This window comes from Anolis sagrei, chromosome 5, assembly GCF_037176765.1.
Source record: "Anolis sagrei isolate rAnoSag1 chromosome 5, rAnoSag1.mat, whole genome shotgun sequence".
Taxonomy (NCBI): domain Eukaryota; kingdom Metazoa; phylum Chordata; class Lepidosauria; order Squamata; family Dactyloidae; genus Anolis; species Anolis sagrei.
Genome location: NC_090025.1, coordinates 44,981,711 through 45,000,233, shown reverse-complemented (window position 1 = coordinate 45,000,233; position 18,523 = coordinate 44,981,711). Strand labels below are relative to the sequence as shown.

The 18,523-nt window shown below is 40.8% G+C and overlaps 1 protein-coding gene across 1 annotated transcript in view; it reads left to right on the top strand.

Annotated features, from left to right (window-relative positions):
- MAML3 (mastermind like transcriptional coactivator 3) overlaps positions 1–18,523 on the top strand; it is a 357,082-nt gene that overhangs the window by 206,347 nt on the left and 132,212 nt on the right. The window contains exon 2 of the mRNA XM_060778923.2: positions 637–2,139. Within this exon, the coding sequence (XP_060634906.2) occupies positions 637–2,139 (1,503 nt within the window). The remainder of the gene's footprint in view (positions 1–636; positions 2,140–18,523) is intronic.

Genomic DNA, 18,523 nt, shown 5'->3' with positions numbered 1-18,523 from the left:
AAGCTGCCAAGACTGCTTGGCCAGAAACAATAGTGGGATAAGATAACTGGAGAGTGCATCTTGCATACAACAATGAAAAATGACTCTATCATTCCATTTTCAAAACTGGAACTGAGTTGGGCCAGCATAATGAGCTATCAGGTTGACTCTTAAGCTTGGGGCCAGAAGAATCTTACTCATGAAGTATGGACAGTGTAAGGCAGCAGTTCTCTATGATCCCCAAAAGCGAGGAGGTTAGGGGAGCTGCTGGAAAAAATAGTTCTGCCAATTTCTGTGCTTGCCTAGTGACCTCATAATAAATGGTAGGGTATATGTTTTTAAAGAACAGCAATAATAAACATACAATATAATGAGAAAAGTGTTCTCAATAAGGAGGAAGACGAGTTTGTCAAAATATCTTCCAGTGGGAGTTTGTGTTGCCTCCATGAACAAGGAGCCCTTTTGTTTGTGGAGAAGCCAGTCTGAATGTGACAGAGAACATTTTGAAACAGAATGTACAACTTCAGTATCACAGTTAATAGCTTCAGTATCACAGTTAATTTACTATTAGTAAAGTTAAATATTTATGTGCATCTTTATGAAAGAAACAAGAAGTTTGCAAGAGTCTAATTCATGGATTTGTTCTGTTTCTTCCAGCTTCAGGAGACAGTGAAGAGGAAGTTGGAAGGAGCACGCTCACCTCTTAATGGTGAACAGCAGAATGGCGTCTGTGACAATAGCTTTTCCCCTACAAGCAAGCGGATAAGGAAAGATGCACCTGGCATTGAGAGAGTCAACAACTTGCCCAACAATTTGCCTTTGCCGTCTCTTTCTCCTCTTCACCAGCTTGACATAAAGCCACCGTTACCCTTGCAGAACAGTGGAACTCATGGTGGTGGCCTCGATGACATGAGTAAAAATGGCGGACTTCCAGAAATTAAGCTCCCGATCAATGGCTGTGCTGACCTAGAGGACAGTTTTAACATATTGCACAATAGCAACAGCAAGGAGTTGAAGCAAGAGCCCTTAGATGATCCTAGCTGCATTGACAATTCTGACACATCACTTTCAAATCAGAATAAACTGTTTTCAGACATTAATCTGAATGATCAAGAATGGCAGGAATTGATAGATGAGCTGGCAAACACTGTTCCAGAGGATGATATACAAGATTTGTTCAATGAAGACTTTGAAGACAGAAAGGAACCTGAATTTACCCGGCCAGCCATTGAGATTCAGGAGAGTGCAAGTGTTAAAAGTGACCCATCTCACTCTCCATTTGCCCATGTACCCCTGGGGTCTCCACAGGTAAGACCTTCTTCTTCAGGTCCTCCATTTTCAAATGTCCCTACAGCTTCTAGTTTACCACCAGTGTCTAGTGCACCCCCTGCTTCAGTTCCTGACAACTCACCAGCAAACTGTGTGGTTCAGTCACCTCAGACTCCCAACCAAGCCCATACCCCAAACCAAACTCCATCACGACCGGGAAATGGTTATCTCATGAATCCAACAACAGTGACAACGACTGGCTCAGGGCCTGGCCAAGTGGCTGTGTCCAATTCTGATTTGTCTCCGGCAGAACAGCTTAAGCAGATGGCAGCACAGCAGCAACAGCGAGCTAAACTCATGCAGCAGAAACAGCAGCAGCAGCAGCATCCAAATCAATCATCGAGTTGGTCTCCAGTTGGACCTCCAACTAGTCCTTATGGAGGGCCCTTCAGTACAGAAAAACCAAATAGCCCAATGATGTATGCCCAAGCCTTTAACAACCAAAATCCTGTAGTGCCTCCAACAGCAAGCAACCCACAAAAGACTACAATGAATAACTACCTCCCTCAAAACCACATGAATATGATCAGCCAGCAGCCAAATAACCTGGGTTCAAACTCTTTAAGCAAACAGACCAATATGCTTTCTTATGGCAACACTAAACCTCTGACTCACTACAATGCTGACTTGAGTCAAAGAATGACCCCACCAATGGCCAATCCCAGCAAAAATCCCATGATGCCATACATGCAGCAACAGCAACCACAACAGCCGCAGATACAGGCTCAAATGACACACTTGACTGAGGAGCAGAAACGCATGCTGATTATGAAACAGAAAGGAATGATGAATCAACCAATGGCTTATGGCACACTTCCCTCCCTTGCTCAGGTAAGTGGGAACAGATAATGTCCTTTGAATGCCCTGTCTTTGTTTGCCCTCTAAATTATCCAGCAGACTAGCATCCTCCTCATACTTTCACAGCTAATTTGAGAAGGTTTTTCTTTCTATATCCATTCTGTTTTCAGAGTAACAGCAAATAATTCTGCCCAAATAAGAGCTGTTTTTTATTTGTTAGTGTAACTACTCTACATAGTGATCATTTTGAATTTTCTTCTCCATGTGTTGTATATCATCCTCCACAAAAATGTCTCATTTATTATGTGTATCCTATTGGTTTTTTATTTAATTGATTGCAAATAGGACAATCGACAACCTGTGTGAAAAATAGTATAAATATTTTCCTTCCTCTAATGTTGTAAAATCAACCAAGCTTTGAAATAATAGGAGATGGAATATACATGAGAAACAAGGCAGACTAGTCAGCTACAGGTGAAAAGTAGCCAAGAAGTTGAGAATATTGAATGTATCAATTTCCTGAGTGTGTTATTTATGGTGATGGAATTCTTTATTTACAATTGACAGATGCAAATCAGTGTTATAAATTAAATCATTTCTGACATAATACCATAGAGGAATTTTTATAGGTCTTAATCTCCTCTTATTAGTGTTGTTTGCTTATTGATCTCTGAGTTTCGTTTTCTACACTTTTGGGAAAATCTCAGATTATCAGTGTCTTGTTAACTAATGTCAATGTATTTAAATAAATACTTCTGTAAAACGGTTCTTATTGCCTAAGATATCCTTAATTGAGAGAGGAAGTGGTCCTGTGATTGTTAGTATTGCATGAAAAAATTGCAGTGATAACATCGGCAAGCAACCATTAATGAGTTTTGCCACAAAAGTATAGCAAATTGAATATTGGAATATATGTGTGTACAGGCCACTTTTGCTTTCTCTGAGATGGAACTTGGATCTAGAAAATGAATTGCCTATAGCAGGGGTTCTCAAACTTTTTCAGTTGTGGAGCCCTTTTTGAAGCAAAAGTCTTTTGTGGAGCCCCAATGTTTATACTATCTATCTATCTATCTATCTATCTATCTATCTATCTATCTATCATCTATCTATATCAGGGGCAGTGACAGATGGATGGGGAGTGTTTGTGTGGACTAATTCACACACTGCAAAAGAAAGGGGGAAATAAAGAACAATACAATATTTAAGATGAAGAACAATTTAAACCAATATACACTTAACATTATTTCAGTGGAAGACCCCCAGGGCCATTCGGTCCAACCCCCTCCTGCCATGCAGGGAGGGTCTGGGTGGCAATGAAGTCAGGCAGTCAGAGAGGTGGGGGAAAGGGTCTGTGCTCTGGGAGAACCCTGCTGCTGCTGTAGTTTCCAGCAGCTTAAAACTTTAATTTCCCATGATTTCTGAGAAGGAGGAAAGAGGAAGAGGCAGGAAGCAGCATGGGGCTGCGGAGCCCTTCACTTTCACCCACGGAGCCCCAAGGGCTCCACGGAGCAAGGTTTGAGAACCCCTGGCCTATAGTCTTTCTTTAGCCTGTCAGTGAACCTGTTGTGCAAGTGAGCCATGGTAGACTTTTGTGTTTTTCCTTGTGAGTGAAGCTGGACTACTGATCATATGAAGGATCTCTTGGCAATAGGAAGCTACTATAGGTCAGAAGGGCCTGTTGATATTTGGCAAATAGACAAGTTTGCTTAAATCAGCAGTTTCCACAACTATTATGAATTCTTCTGTACAATGGTGGTATATATGCTTGAGATTCATCATGACTAATATTGATATGACTGTGGCAATGGGATCCATTTCCAAAGTGCTACAACACTGTCACTAAAAGTGGTGGTGCTAGTAAACCTACTGTAATCAAGGTAAAACAGTTATTTGTTCATTACAGATTTAAGAGGGTGGGGGGCATAGTTGCTGATTTGTTAAGAAACGGGGAATGTATGCATCTGCACATTTTTGGGCCACAACTATTCAGCCCTAGCCAACCTAGTCAGTTGTGAATCATAGTAGGACTTCCAATACAATAACATGTGAGAGGACACAAAGTGCCCTGGCCTTGCTTTACAAGATGGAGTCTAATCCTGTAGTTCAGTGATTCTCAACCTGGGGTCCCCAGATGTTTTTGGCCTTCAACTCCCAGAAATCCTTACAGCTGGTAAACCAGCTGAGATTTCTGGGAGTTGTAGGCCAAAAACACCTGGGGACCCCAGGTTGAGAACCACTGCTGTAGTTGCTGAGGAATATGCTCTTGGAGAAAGGAAATGTGTGGACTTGATATAACCACATTGACTTCTTTTTACTAACATCAGGAATATGTACAAACACATAGCACACATTCAGTCCTTTGTGTTGTGTTTGAAATGTTTACTTTAGATGTTGTGTACATAATGCTATATTCCCACAGTACAATATTATTGTTTCTTATTCACTTCTGTTGACCCAAACAGGATTAAAAAAACACAACATGGATATCATAAAACAGGATGATTACGACATATATGTAACACAGATATGATGCAATGCAACACTCCTTTCAAGGCCCTGTGGTGGCACAGTGGGTTAAACCACTGAGCTGTGGAACTTGCTGATCAAAAGGTTGGCAGTTTGAATCTGGGGAGCGGGGTGAGCTCCCACTGTTAGGCCCAGCTTCTGCCAACCTAGCACTTCGAAAACTTGCAAATGTAAATAGATCAATAGGCACCGCTTTTGAAGAAAGGTAACATTGTTCCATGCTGTCATGCTGGCCACATGACCTTGGAGGTGTCTATGGACAACACCAGCTCTTTGGCTTAGAAATGGAGATGAGCACCATCCCCCAGAGTCAGACATGACTAGATTTAATGTCAGGGAAACCCTTACGTTTACCTTAATACTCCTTTCAAGGTGTTTCTGTAAGTTTAATACAGAGGAAACAAACTATATAATTATATCAGCTCCAGTTTCCAACTGATTTCCCAACTGTCACATTTTTCTCTCCTTGGCCCACAGACAACTCCATTTGATCTCAAATACATTGCAATGGAGCATACCATTCTACAACTCTGTCTATACTGGTGGATGTTGTGCAAAAAAACAAATCACCCTTGATTTTAAGATACCGTTAAAAAAAATAACAACTCCAGGAGGAACCCATCCCAGTACTACTACATCTCTTTTAGTTCACCTCCAAATGACCTGAGCAGAAAAGGAAATCTTCACGCTTCCATATAGAAAAGTATTTCAGGTCCCCGTGGGCCAATTTACAGGCATACAGAGAAAAGATTGACTTAGGTGGGAAAGGTAACACAGTAGCCTTCCATCTGGAATGTATTTCCCCTTCGTTTTCTTGTTGCTTTCCTGAAAAATGTTTGTTGATTGACCTCCCTATGCAGTCAAGAATAATTGTTCCTTACAATGATGGGAAAAGATTTTTTTGATAACATAGAGCCAGAATCACAAAGATGGCGCCCCTCCCTTTCTGTCTTCTTCTCTCGGCCTCAGGAAACAAAGAGAATCAAGGAAGGCCAGAGTCTTTTACCTTACCTTTATTCTGTCCTTTATGGAAGCAACGAAGGGGGGAAAACCTTTTCTTCTTTTTTGAAACCATCTCCAAAATGGGGGCATATCACTGCATGGTTAATATCTCTATTATGTGTTTTACTGAATGTCTTTCTAACCTGTACACCTACAATAAACTTGTTGCCGGGTTTGTTAGGAGCTGCCAGATGAAAGGCTGTATAGAGACTATTATTCCTGTATAATGCAGTGCAGCAGAATTCCCTCTTAGCACTCGCCCTGATCTAGTGTCAGTAGTTTGAGAACTAAACAGAGCCGGAGCAAGGCGAAGGAGTCTTATCGCTTGTGGGGAAAGCTTGTTGTACTCTGTGTAGCTGACTCCAAGTTGCATTTGTTAGTGCCAGAAAGAACATAGCATATTCTGATCCTTTGGTACTCCATATGACGCATTGGGGAAAATAAGGTGCATTACACTGTCCACAAAGATAAGGAAGGTTCAAAACTTCACAGAACACAATTGCTACTAGTTTCTTTTGTTACTTACCTCGTTTTGCTCTATAAGACTATAAATGGAAGCATGGAGTGGAAAAATAATCACATGCCTACATGCGTGAAGGGATACATTATTGACAAAGTCTTTGGAGATTTTAGTGCTTGGAAAAAAAATCAATTTTTACACTGCAGTTGCCATTCCTAAGAATTCTGAGAGCTGTAGTGCAAAGTAACTTTTCCAAGCTATTGATTTTAAGAAGTATGATTTGCAAAGAGAATAAGGTAAAGCACAGAAAAAAATGTGACCATAAAGACTCTGTTTGTATAGCTATCTTAGTTACAGATGAGAGTTCCTGGCCCATTTATGTTTACATCTTCCCTTATTAGGTCTGATCAGACTGTGCCCCATCTTAAAACATTAAAGACTTGCAACATTGTGTGTGCCATATTGGCTACATGAACATCCTAACAGTGAGATCAATAGCGCACAATGTTTCATGTTATTTTCATGTGTCAGTGAGTAGCTGGTCTGTTTTCCAGGCTTTGGTGAGCTTCATTAATTACTCTATTAAAAAGAAAGTGCGTGTGGCTGGACAGAAAACTATTTAGCTCAACATGAATAGGAGTAATTGGACAGTTAGCAGTATGTTAAATTGGTGGTCTAGTGAGGAAAAACTAGCAAATCTACGATATTCTTTCAATGCACAAGAGCCAGTGGATTTTGTTTCATCTCTTACTGAATATTGTGCCTTTGGACTTGCAGTGGTCACAACTCATTTCTCTGCTGAAAACCCGCAATGAGTAGCTTTTGCACTGGCAAATCTCTGCCACCAATGTTGTAAGAAAAATAATCCATAGAAAAGACAGACACTAATGCTTCAAGTGCTGTATTTTAATGCTAATCCCAATTCTGTATAATGAGCACTAGACAGTTCTCATGCCTGTATTATTTCAAAAGAGATTTTGAGTAGCAAAGAATCAAGCTTCTTACAAATCCTTCTCCACTACTGCAGAGAGGAGGCAACTCAAAGTCCTGCTTGATGCATACAAGATCCTGAATACTCTGAAGGAGCTCTGTGTGGATTAACCCATGCATAGGTTCCAACCCTTGTGTTATTCTTTTTATCACAGTCACTGCTCTTGCCATAGTCCTGCTATGACGTAGCTGGACTAAAGTGCCATGACTGTGGTCTATCAATGTGCCATTGTCCAAGTGACCAAATGATATATTTGTTGCAGTGTTGGGGTGGTGTGTTCCCCTTATGTTAATATGGGATGTTGCTGCTGCCTCGCATTGATGTAATTAAGTCATTCAGATTATAGATATTTAGCTTCCTCTCATGATGTACTCCATAACCTTACCCCTGAGATGTGGATCTGGACTGCATCTCCATCAACATCTTTTTCTTGTGGTAAAGAAACAATCAGTGTAAAGTCCTTTCCACCATTTTCTGTTCTGACTTCATTGTGGAGATGTCCAAACACAAACAAAGTCACATTTAATGTCACTTATATTTCAGTCCATGTCAGTGGACCACACCAATGTGGTGTGGTGGGTTAAGTGCTGGACTAGGAATCTGGAAGACCAGGATTCTAATTTCCCCATGTCCACGGTAACTAGGTGGTTCCCATCTTTTTCCATCTCTGGCATCTGGAGGCTGTACTCGACTCCGGACATGAGGTGGTGCTGTCGCTCCATCTTCCATGCCATGGAGCTTTTGTTGTTCGTAAACATCCTCCTGATCGAATCGCCAAGACAACTTTTATTACCTCCCTGCTTAAAGCGATACCTATTTATCTACTCACAAGTGCTGTTTTCGATCTGCTAGGTAAGCAGAAGCTGGGCTGAAGGCAGGAGCTCACTTTGACCAGGGCTTGAACAGCCAACCTTTTGATTGGCAAGATTTTCTACAGCTGGTGGTTTATCCCGCTGTGCTAAAGCCCATCATCAGTACAAGTACACAACATCAACCCCAGTCCATAGTATTTTTGCAGCAAACATTAAATACTACTCATACATTATTTTGCATATACACTTCCACCTTTAGTACTGTAGATTCAGTTTTTTCACCATTGCCCCACCCCCTCTTTACCTGTTTTTACAACTGCATTTCTGGACATTCAGGCTCCCTAATAAATTTTGATGCCATATGGCAAGAAGTGGTTGGTTGTAGGAGTACTTCAGACACAGTTGAGAAGACACCAGATTTCAGGATTATATGTTTTCTTTAGTTTAGTTTCAACTGAAAAATACAAAACTGGCAGGATATATGTGATAAATGGATGACGTAAAGCAGCATAAAGCAAAGGGGAACATACTGTTGCATTGATGGTTTGCGGAGATTTGGGGGTAAAAGATAACCTAAAATCAGTATATATTTTTTAAGTGGGGAGATCTGGGTACTTTGAAGGCTTAATTTTGGCCATTCTTGTTCTGGAGCATTGATAAAAGTCTCCTTTGCTAAAGAACATGGTGCCCTTGAACCTTCATGTGCCTATGACCCATTAATCTGTAGAGTCTGATTGATTATGTATACTATTTCAGTTAGTAAGATTTCTGATGACCTTGAAACACAAACCAGAGTTGAAAAAGTAGAACTGTTTTAACAATGACTTGCCTGTGGAAAAAATCTTATTCTCCCAGGCAGAGTTCTCTCTGATTTGTATCTCAAACAGTGGCAAAAGTTGTTGGCGATAAATACCAGTGGGTTTTCTGTGTCACCGCATGTTAGATTATATTTAATCCTAACTGCAAGAAAGATGTCTGCTTAGAAGTCATTAAGCTCACCTCTTTTTGTGAGAGGGAATGGTAAAATGTTTGATTTCTTCAATATAAATTGTGTAATTGTGAGAGAGGAATGGATGCAGTAGAACAGATCTTGTGTGCCTAAGAGAAAATCAAACATTTGGAATAGAGACTTCTGTCAGGAGTTGGTGTGTGTGAGAAAGAAAAGAGGGACAGAAGAAAAATAGAATTCTCTATGGGCAAAGAGAAAAATAATAAAACGGTGACTGTACCCCCATGTGGTTATGAGGATTCTGCCAGTATAAAGACGATAGAAAATGCAGCTGCCTTGTTTGAAATTAGAGGTATGTGGGAGAAGAGGAGAAATAACAAGAATCCCCCCGAGGATCCGGTTTTATAATGTTTTTGTTTTTCATTTCAAATATTTGTAACTGATGTAGTGTCTTTGTTCTGTGCATTTGGATAAGAAATGGGAACTTGTACACACAGTTATCTTTTAAGGTGTCATTAGTGCTCTTATTTCTAACTGACAAGTACATTAATTTTTCTCTCTCTCAGAACTATATGGGATCCTTTCTTTTAGAAAAAAGAATTTATTTTTATTATTTTTTTGAAGATGCCTATTTCTGAATGCTGAAAGGCATATTGAAATTTCTATTTTATCTAGTTCGAATCTAGGGGGAAAATATATCATCAGATTAGCTTCAGGAATTGAAAATGAAGAGTGTACATAGCAATAAGAAAATGCTTAATTATTATTATTTTATTATTATTTACCATATTTACTTACTTAGGCAAACCCTCGTTGTCCGAGTATGATAGCCTTCCATAGGGTCTTGGCAGAGGAATCGTAGGTTCGTAGGGTCAAGTAGAGCCCTATTCTTGACCCTCATGTTTTTCCACAGTGAGGGCATCAGTTTCCAGGTGAAAGGCGATTCTGGTCAGGATTTGCTTGATTACCCTTCCTCGACACATTTCTCCCTTTCCCCCTCCATTCATGCCTCTTCCAATTCCACAGCACTGCTGGTCACAGCTGACCTCTGGCTAGAGTTCTCAAGGGCCAGGGCTTCCCAGTTCTCTGTGTCTATGCCACAGTTTTTAAGGTTGGCTTTGAGCCCATCTTTAAATCTCTTTTCCTGTCCACCAAAATTCCATTTTCCATTCTTGAGTTGGGAGTATAGTAACTGCTTTGGAAAACGGTGATTGGGCATTCAGGCAATGTGGCCAGTCCAGCGGAGTTGATGGTGTAGGAGCATTGCTTCAGTGCTAGTGGTCTTTGCTTCTTCCAGCACACTGACATTTGTCTGCCTGTCTTCCCAAGAGATTTGCAGGATTTTCCAGAGGCAACATTGATGTAATTGCTCTGGGAATTGAGTGTGACACATGTAGATTTTCACAGGCATATAACAGAGTTGGAAGGACAATAGCTTTATAAACAAGCACCTTGGTCTCCCTACAGATGTCCAGATCCTCAAACACTCTCTGCTTCATTTGGAAAAATGCTGCACTCACAGAGCTCAGGCAGTGTTGTACTTCAGTGTCAATGTTGACTTTTGTGGAGAGGTGGCTGCCAAGGTAGTGGAAATGGTCCACATTTTCTAATGATACACTGTTAAGCTGAATTTCTGGCATTGCAGAGGGATTGGCTGGTTCTGCTGAAAGAGCACTTTGGTTTTCTTGATGTTCACCCCACCTTTCTCACCCTGTATTGGACTCAAGGTGGCTTACATATATAGGCAATGATTCGATGCTATATGAACATACATAATAAAATAAACATATACATTAAAACATATCCAACCTTTAAAATCACTTGTTTAAAATAGCACAGTCCAATATCATAGTCCACTGCCATTCCAAATTGTCATTGCACTATTCCATACTTATTGCACTGGTGGGTTACTAATCGAACGCTTGGTCCCACATCCATATCTTTAGCCTTTTCCTGAAGGTCAGGAGGGAGGGGGGCAATCTTATTTCACTAGGGAGGTTCAAAGCCGAGGGGCCACCACTGAGAAGGCTCTGAATCTCATCCCAACCAAGCGCACCTGTGAAGAAGGCGGGACCGAAATCAGGGTCTCCCTGGAATATCTTAACCTCCTAGTTGGCTCATAGAGGGAGATACATTTAGACAGGTAAACAGACCAAATGTCTGTTTAATTCTGTATTTTCCCCCAACAAGCAGATTTCTTTCAGTAGTTAACACAGGGGTGGTAAAGTTACTTTTTAATAACATATATTGAGGAATGCTCCATCCAGCATAATGGCGAATTCTAGGAGTTGTAGTTTAAACATAATAATCCCAAGTTCTGAGTGATTGATGGATCTGTTCTTTACCATTTTGTGTGAGTCATTTCAACTGGTTAGCCCATGTCCTGTTGCTTTGATTAACACCAATTTCTTTTGTAATATGTCAGGAAATATTTATGTTTTTCTTGGCTGCTGCTGTCAGTTCCATTGTGATTTTTCAGGGATTTTCACCTGAAAACCATGCAAGGAAATTCCCAAATGTGCAAAAAGATGTACAACTTACAAAGAAAGCACACCAGAATCTCACACACTGTCCAAAAGCTCTATTTTCATCTGCATCCTTCTCAAAATGTTAACAAGAAGTGATGTGACTTCACTTCTGATTACCATTTTGGGAAGCACTTAGTTGAAGATAGAACCATTTGGGAGCATTGTTTGGCAGGTATGGCCCATTGGAGGATCCAATAGGAGGAAATCGTTTCCTTGCTTCCATGCAGTTGCCTATTCCATCATAAGGATTTTTCAAACATGGACTAGCACCCAGTGTTTGGAAAATTCATTACAAAATAGCTCTATCTATCTATCATCTACATTTATGGAGCCCCCGGTGGTGCAGTGGGTTAAACCCCTGTGCCGGCAGGACTGAAGACTGACAGGTCGCAGGTTCGAATCCGGGGAGAGGCGGATGAGCTCCCTCTATCAGTTCCAGCTCCTCATGCAGGGACATGAGAGAAGCCTCCCACAAGGATGATAAAAACATCAAATCATCCAGGCGTCCCCTGGGCAATGTCCTTGCAGATGGCCAATTCTCTCACACCAGAAGCGACTTGCAGTTTCTCAAGTCACACCTAACACGACAAAAAAAAAATCTACATTTATATCTACAGTATCTGAGCTATGGTGAAACCGTCCATCATGACCAAACTCAATCATGGGTGTTATTCTTCTTTGAAGTAGCTTTCCAAGCTCTGATAGAATAATTGCAGAACCACTTTGCAGGGAGAGTGGCAAGTGTTATTCTATTTATTTGTGTATTCTCTTGATATAGGAACAATAGGGAGCCAGCAAGTTGCTGTTAATCCTGGTGAGGACCTCTTTCTCAAAAAAGAATAGCACTTACAGGGTAGAACAAGTCGTCATCACTTATAGGGCTGATTTCCTCTCTTCTACTTGTCCTGTCAGAAAAGCTTCCTGTTGATGGCGTTTGTAGGACTGGATCAACCCCTTTCCTGTTTACATGCTAACTTGCCTCTCTGTGAAAGAGAACTGAGGATCATTGCAGCTTTGGTAGTAAATATCGTAGTATAACTGACTCTGGGATGTAGGGAAAGGAATGTCTAGAGGTATGAGATGTGAAGCAACTTCACTTATATCTGCAGAAAGCGCAGACCTAAATCCAATTGCTAGCCTGCGAGCTGAATAGATCAAATGAATCTTTGGGGTTTACATAAGTGCAAATTTGCCACTCAGTGACAGATTCATTGGATTTATTCTAGTTGCGGTTAGCAAATGGATTGAAGTTATATCAGGAGGCTGTGACTGCATAATGAAAACCTCAGAGCTTGGAAATAATTTGTTTCCCTGCATTAATTAAAATATAGTTGTTACATTTCAAGTCATATTGCTTTTGTTACTTGTTAACAGAACTTTTTATTATGTTGTGAGTCCAAAAGCTATGGAGTAAAAATATGTCCGAGAATGTACTCTGGGTGAAAATAGCTGAAGAGAAGAAAGTTGAACACTGCTTTCCTGCCTTTCCTAAGGGTGGTTTGAAATTGAAAATGGGGCCTCTGGGCTAATGTTAGATAGCACTTCAAAAATAGTGTCACATTTGGGAAATACTGCCATGAAGGAGAGCTTCCAAGTACCTAATGGATAGAACAAACATGATATTTGAAATTCAAAATCAGTGCAAAACATTGTGCAAGAATGGTTTATCTAATGTGTGTTGCATGTGTATTTATTAGAGATAGACTCACAAGACTTATGTGGAGATAATCTTTCTCTTTTGTGTGGGTGTACTTGACCCCATATGTGGCTTATGGACTGAGTGAGGGTTGTTGGAGCATGCAAGGAATCAGCGTGTGTGTGTGTCAACTGTAATATAAGATGCATGAAGCTGATTGGTCAGCAATGCCCGGGGACCACATGAGCCTGGGACTTTTGGTTACTGTTACATTTTTGTTCAGACTCAAGCTATTTAGGTGTTTAGAGAGAAGAAGAGAGAGACAGAGTTTGGAGTGTGCTCTCACTTCATGAGTTGCTGAAGGTGTTTACCCACATGGACAAAGAAAGACCATTTTAAATCTTTCATATAAGGACATTATGTGAGTTGATATAACTGATCACATTGTACATATGTTGTTCTGAATTAAGAGTAAACTACTTGCTCTTTACCGTTCACCTGCGTGGCATATTTTCTTTCTCTGGCAAGGCAGTGTGTGGGCTGATCAAACATGAACTACATGTGGTTTTTTACATTACGCAACAAGAGTGAGGGCCATTTTTCTTCCTATTTTGGGATGAATATCACAAACTGTCATTGCTTGACTTCCACACACAGTTACAAAGGCTTTGATGTTATCTTACCTCTGGTGACCAAGTTAACATTTAATTTTGGATTTCTGCAATCTTAGATCTCACCATTGTGTTTTTGAAGCATTTGTGGCAACCCTGGTGTCTTTCCTTGGGTCAAAGGACGGCAGATTTGGTGCAAATATTAGTGCATATATTCAGTCTTTGTTGTTCATTGTCATCAAGTTGACATCCACCCTATAAATGAGAGTTTTCCAAGTCACACTGTTGTAATTAGAGGGTGGGAGGTTCTTTAGTGAGCTCTCCTGGTTTCTGAGCTGTATGTACATTCCTTGTCATGATGAAACATGTATTGCAGTTTTTTTTTCTCCCCCTCCCCTCTCTCTTTTACAGCTGCAAGCCTAAGTCTGAAATACTGCATCAATCTTATGTGAACCATGCAAAATCTCTCTTTAAAATCAGTTTCTGAAAAGGGCAGTGCTTTTATTTAATTTAAATTAATACTTGCCCTTGTTACTTCTTGCATCTAATAGTCCTTATTTGCAATGTGCACAACATGTGCTGCCTCCTGAATATGAAGCAATCATAATACTTTTATCAGTGTGAACAACCCCATCTCATATGGGGGGAAAGGGGGGTCTTTGCAAAATGCAACACATCCTAGTGTTCTCAAGGAGCATTTTCTGCCAGTCTTATGGCCTGCCATGGTTTGCTTGGTGTTATCTGGGGATGGGTTGATGCAGATACTTGCTGGAATACTACCCAGGCTGCAGCAGAGAGGATGAACAAATAACATGCAATTATATGCCAATTTGCTCTGAAGTAAGTCCCTGTGTATTCAGTGAGAGTTGCCTCTTATGTTAAGTCAAAATCATGGGACTGGAAGATTGTGACCTAAAATGTAACAAAACTTCACTTACATTTGCATTACTGCAAGTGTGTCCTAATAGCCAGCATGGTGTAGTGATTTGAGTATTGCACTATGACTATGGCCCCAGTTGCACAGTGGGTTAAAGCCCTGAGCTGCTGAACTTGCTGACCAAAAGGTTGCAGGTTCAAATCTGGGGAGTGGGGTGAGTTCCCACTGTTAGCCCCAGCTTCTGCCAATCTAGCAGTTCAAAAACATGCCAATGTGAGTAGATCAATAGGTACCGCTTCGGCGGGAAGGAAATGGGGCTCCATGCAGGAGGTGTACGGACAATGCCAGCTCTTTGGCTTAGAAATGGAGATGAGCATCAACCCCCAGAGTTGGACACGACTGGACTTAATGTCAGGGGAAAATCTTTACCTTACCTTAACCTACTATTACTCTGAAGACCTGGGTTCAAATCCTTCATCTGCACAACTATTACTAAGAAACTTCAATTACACTCTAACTTCTTTTTGCTAAAGGTAGCTGACCAATCAACATTTTACTTCTGAGCTGTCTAAATACTGCGGTTTTCACCGTGATTGTGAGTCTTGATTTCTATGTGATTGTGAGTCTTGATTTCTGCAAGTTCTCAGGGAAGCTAAACCTAGAATTCTCCTGCTGGCTTTGTAGTACTTTAAGGAGCAAGTGTGCTTTATGTAAGTGTGTGCGCATGCTATCTAATGTGCCAGAGCTTCTGGCACTAAGCAGAGTACTTGTATTACTCATTTACAGATTAGGACCATTTCCACTTCTAATTTTAGTGAAGAAAAAGGAAACTCAGTTCATAGTGTTCCACTTCCCAAGCTATAACCTTTAAAGACATAGAGAATTCTGAATACACTTCCCTATTAATTTACATATTATTAATTCCCAAGTTTATTTCTCTACCATTACAGGGCTGTTCCAAGAATGGCAAAGACAGTGTAAGTGAAACTTGCTGAATCTTAAAGAGTCGAAGTTGTTGTTGCTCTTTAAATAACATACAAGTTCTGGTTAATCGTGCTCTTCTGTCTAAAGAAAGTATACAGTCAACTGTGGATAACTTCTTCAAATTCTGCTCAATAAATTACACTCTAGCATAACAAAAGAAGGGTTTATAGCTATGAATTTCTGTCTGAGTGGATGGAACAAATTGGTCTCAAGACTAAACCTCTTAGTGGAAAAGTATTGTTCTGGCTGTTTAAGCACTGTCTTACACTACATTCATCTCACATTTAGAAGGTCATGGTATGCAAACTCCTCAGTCCTGATTCTCAACATGCTTACACAAATAAGTTTGATTGCTTTTCGAACACTGTATATGCACCTATATAAGTTGACCTCATGTATAAGTCGATGGTAAGTTTTAGGACCAAAACTATAGATTTTCATATAACCTGTGGATAAATTGAGTGTGATTCTAGGAAGAGGGGAAGCGCCAGCAGCCTAGGCCACTGCCATTTTCCCATCCAGGCATTCAAACAGGCTTTCTGCTTCTCTACTCAAGAGAAGAGGGTGGCCCCTTTTTCAAGGTACATTATAAACTCTTACCAGAAAAAGGAACTATCTCCTTCTCTTAGTAGAGTAGTTAAAGACAAGGAGTATAGTGTCTAGACCCAGGGAAGTCATGCTACCCCTTTATTCTGCCTTGGTCACACCATACCTGGAATACTGTGTCTAATTCTGGGCACTGCAGTTGAAAGGAGATGTTGACAAGCTGGAATGTGTCCAGTAAAGGGTGTCTAAAATGATAAAGGGTCTGGAAAACAAGGCTTATGAGGAGTGGCTTAAAGAGCTGGGCATGTTTAGCCTGAAAAAGAGAAGGCTGAGAGGAGACATGATAGCCATGTGTAAATATGTGAGAGGAAGTCATAGGGAGGAGGGAGCAAGCTTGTTTTCTGCTGCCTTGGAGACTAGGACGTGGAACAATGGCTTTAAACTACAAGAAAGGAGATTCCATCTGAACATTAAGAAGAACTTCCTGACTGTGAGAGTCGTTCAGCAGTGGAACACTCTGCCCCGGAGTGTGGTGGAGGCTCCTTCTTTGAAAGCTTTTAAATAGAGGCTGGATGGCCATCTGTCGGGGGTGCTTTGAATGCAATTTTCCTGCTTCTTGGCAGGAGGTTAGACTGGATGGCCCATGAGGTCTCTTCCAACTCTATGATTCTATGATCCCAGGATAATCGAAAAGAAGCACTGACCTGTACTGCTCCCTTGGCACTCCCTTGATAAGAAGTACCAAAGAGCTGCCACTGCTGCCATTTTCCCATCCAAGCATTCAAAAAGGTCAGAAGCAGCACCACAGTGGAGACACTGTCTTCTTTTAGTTTCTCCTAGGATGGACTAAATGCTTGCCTCTACTCAGAGATCAGAGTTAAGGTACAATACTTTATCTCTGATCCATAGATAAGTCAACCCAGGTTTTTTTGGGGGGGGGGGGGGTGTTAATGTTTTCCTACTAAAATCTCTAGACTTGTACATAAACTAACTTTAACAAAGTGTGTTTGGGTTGCAGACTGAAACTCAGAGGAATTCTTTTCTAAATTATTTAATCCTTTAAGCCAGCATTTCTCAACCTGGGGGTCGGAACCCCGGGGGGGGGGGGGCAAAGGGTGTCAAAGGGATCGCCAAAGACAATCAGAAAACACAGTATTTTCTGTTGGTCATGGAGGTTCTGTGTGGGAAGTTTGGCCCAATTCTATACTTGATGGGGTTCACAATGCTCTTTGATTGTAGGTGAACTATAAATCCCAGCAATGACAACTCTCAAATGTCAAGCTCTATTTTTACCAAACTCCATCAGTGTTCACATTTGGTCTTATTGAGTATTTGTGCCAAGTTTGGTCCAGATACATCATTGTTTGAGTCCACAGTGCTCTCTGGATATAGGTGAATTACAACTCTAAAACTCAAGGTCAATGCCCACCAAACCCTTCCAGTACTTTTTGTCGGTCATGGGAATTCTGTGTGCCAACTTTGGTTCAGTTCCATCATAGATAGAGTTCGGAATCCTCTTTGTAGGTGAACTATAAATCTCAGCAACTGCACCTTCCAAATGATAATATCAATCCCCCCAATCCCACCAGTATTCAAATGTGGGTGTATTGGGCATTTGCGCCAAATTTGGTCCAGTGAATGAAAATACCTCCTGTATATCCGATATTTACAGTTATGGAGTAGCAACAAAAATAATTTTATGATTGGGGGCCACCGGAACACGAGAAGCTGTATTAAGGGGTCGTGGCATTCGGTAGGTTGTGAAACACTGCTTTAAGCAATAATGTAGATGCAAACACACAAATATCAACTACTTTCATGTATACAGTATGTCTTGTTCAGCACTTCCCTAGCCAGCATTTCTGAAACAGACAGGAAAACCATTCTTGAGCTAATTTCTATAGACTATTTATCCTTTCCTCTTCATAGAACCTGTTCACTTTATCTGAGAAGTGGCATTGGCGGGTGGTTAGTGTTCTTGATGAAGGAAAGGCAAGCTCAATTCTGTTCTCAGTGCTAAACCTTTCTGGCCTTGGGCAAGTCAATCTCTGTCAACTTGCTCATTTTAACAGGAGTTGGTGTGAAGTTGAAATGCTCAAGGTAAGATTATGACCTAAATTAAAGAACTCAGTAAATTCACATTAAAAATGAGGCAATTTAGAAAAAAGTATATAAATAAGTGAGTTTCTATTTAATTTTTTGTAGATACGAAATTTCACAAGACTAGAACAACAATGAGCCTTTGAAGGGGTTCCAGTTTTGCTAAATTCTATTGGCCATCTTTATGACCTATGCTGACTAGACCATCTAATCCAATAGTATCTGAAGGGCCACAACATTATTATATTATTACAGCTAAGCAAATGTTTGGAGCCCTGGTGGCACAGTGGGTTAAACCGCTGAGCTGCTGAACTTGCATACCAAGAGGTCACAGATTCGAATCCGGAGAGTGGCGTGAGCTCCCGCTGTTAGCCCCAGATTCTGCCAACCTAGCA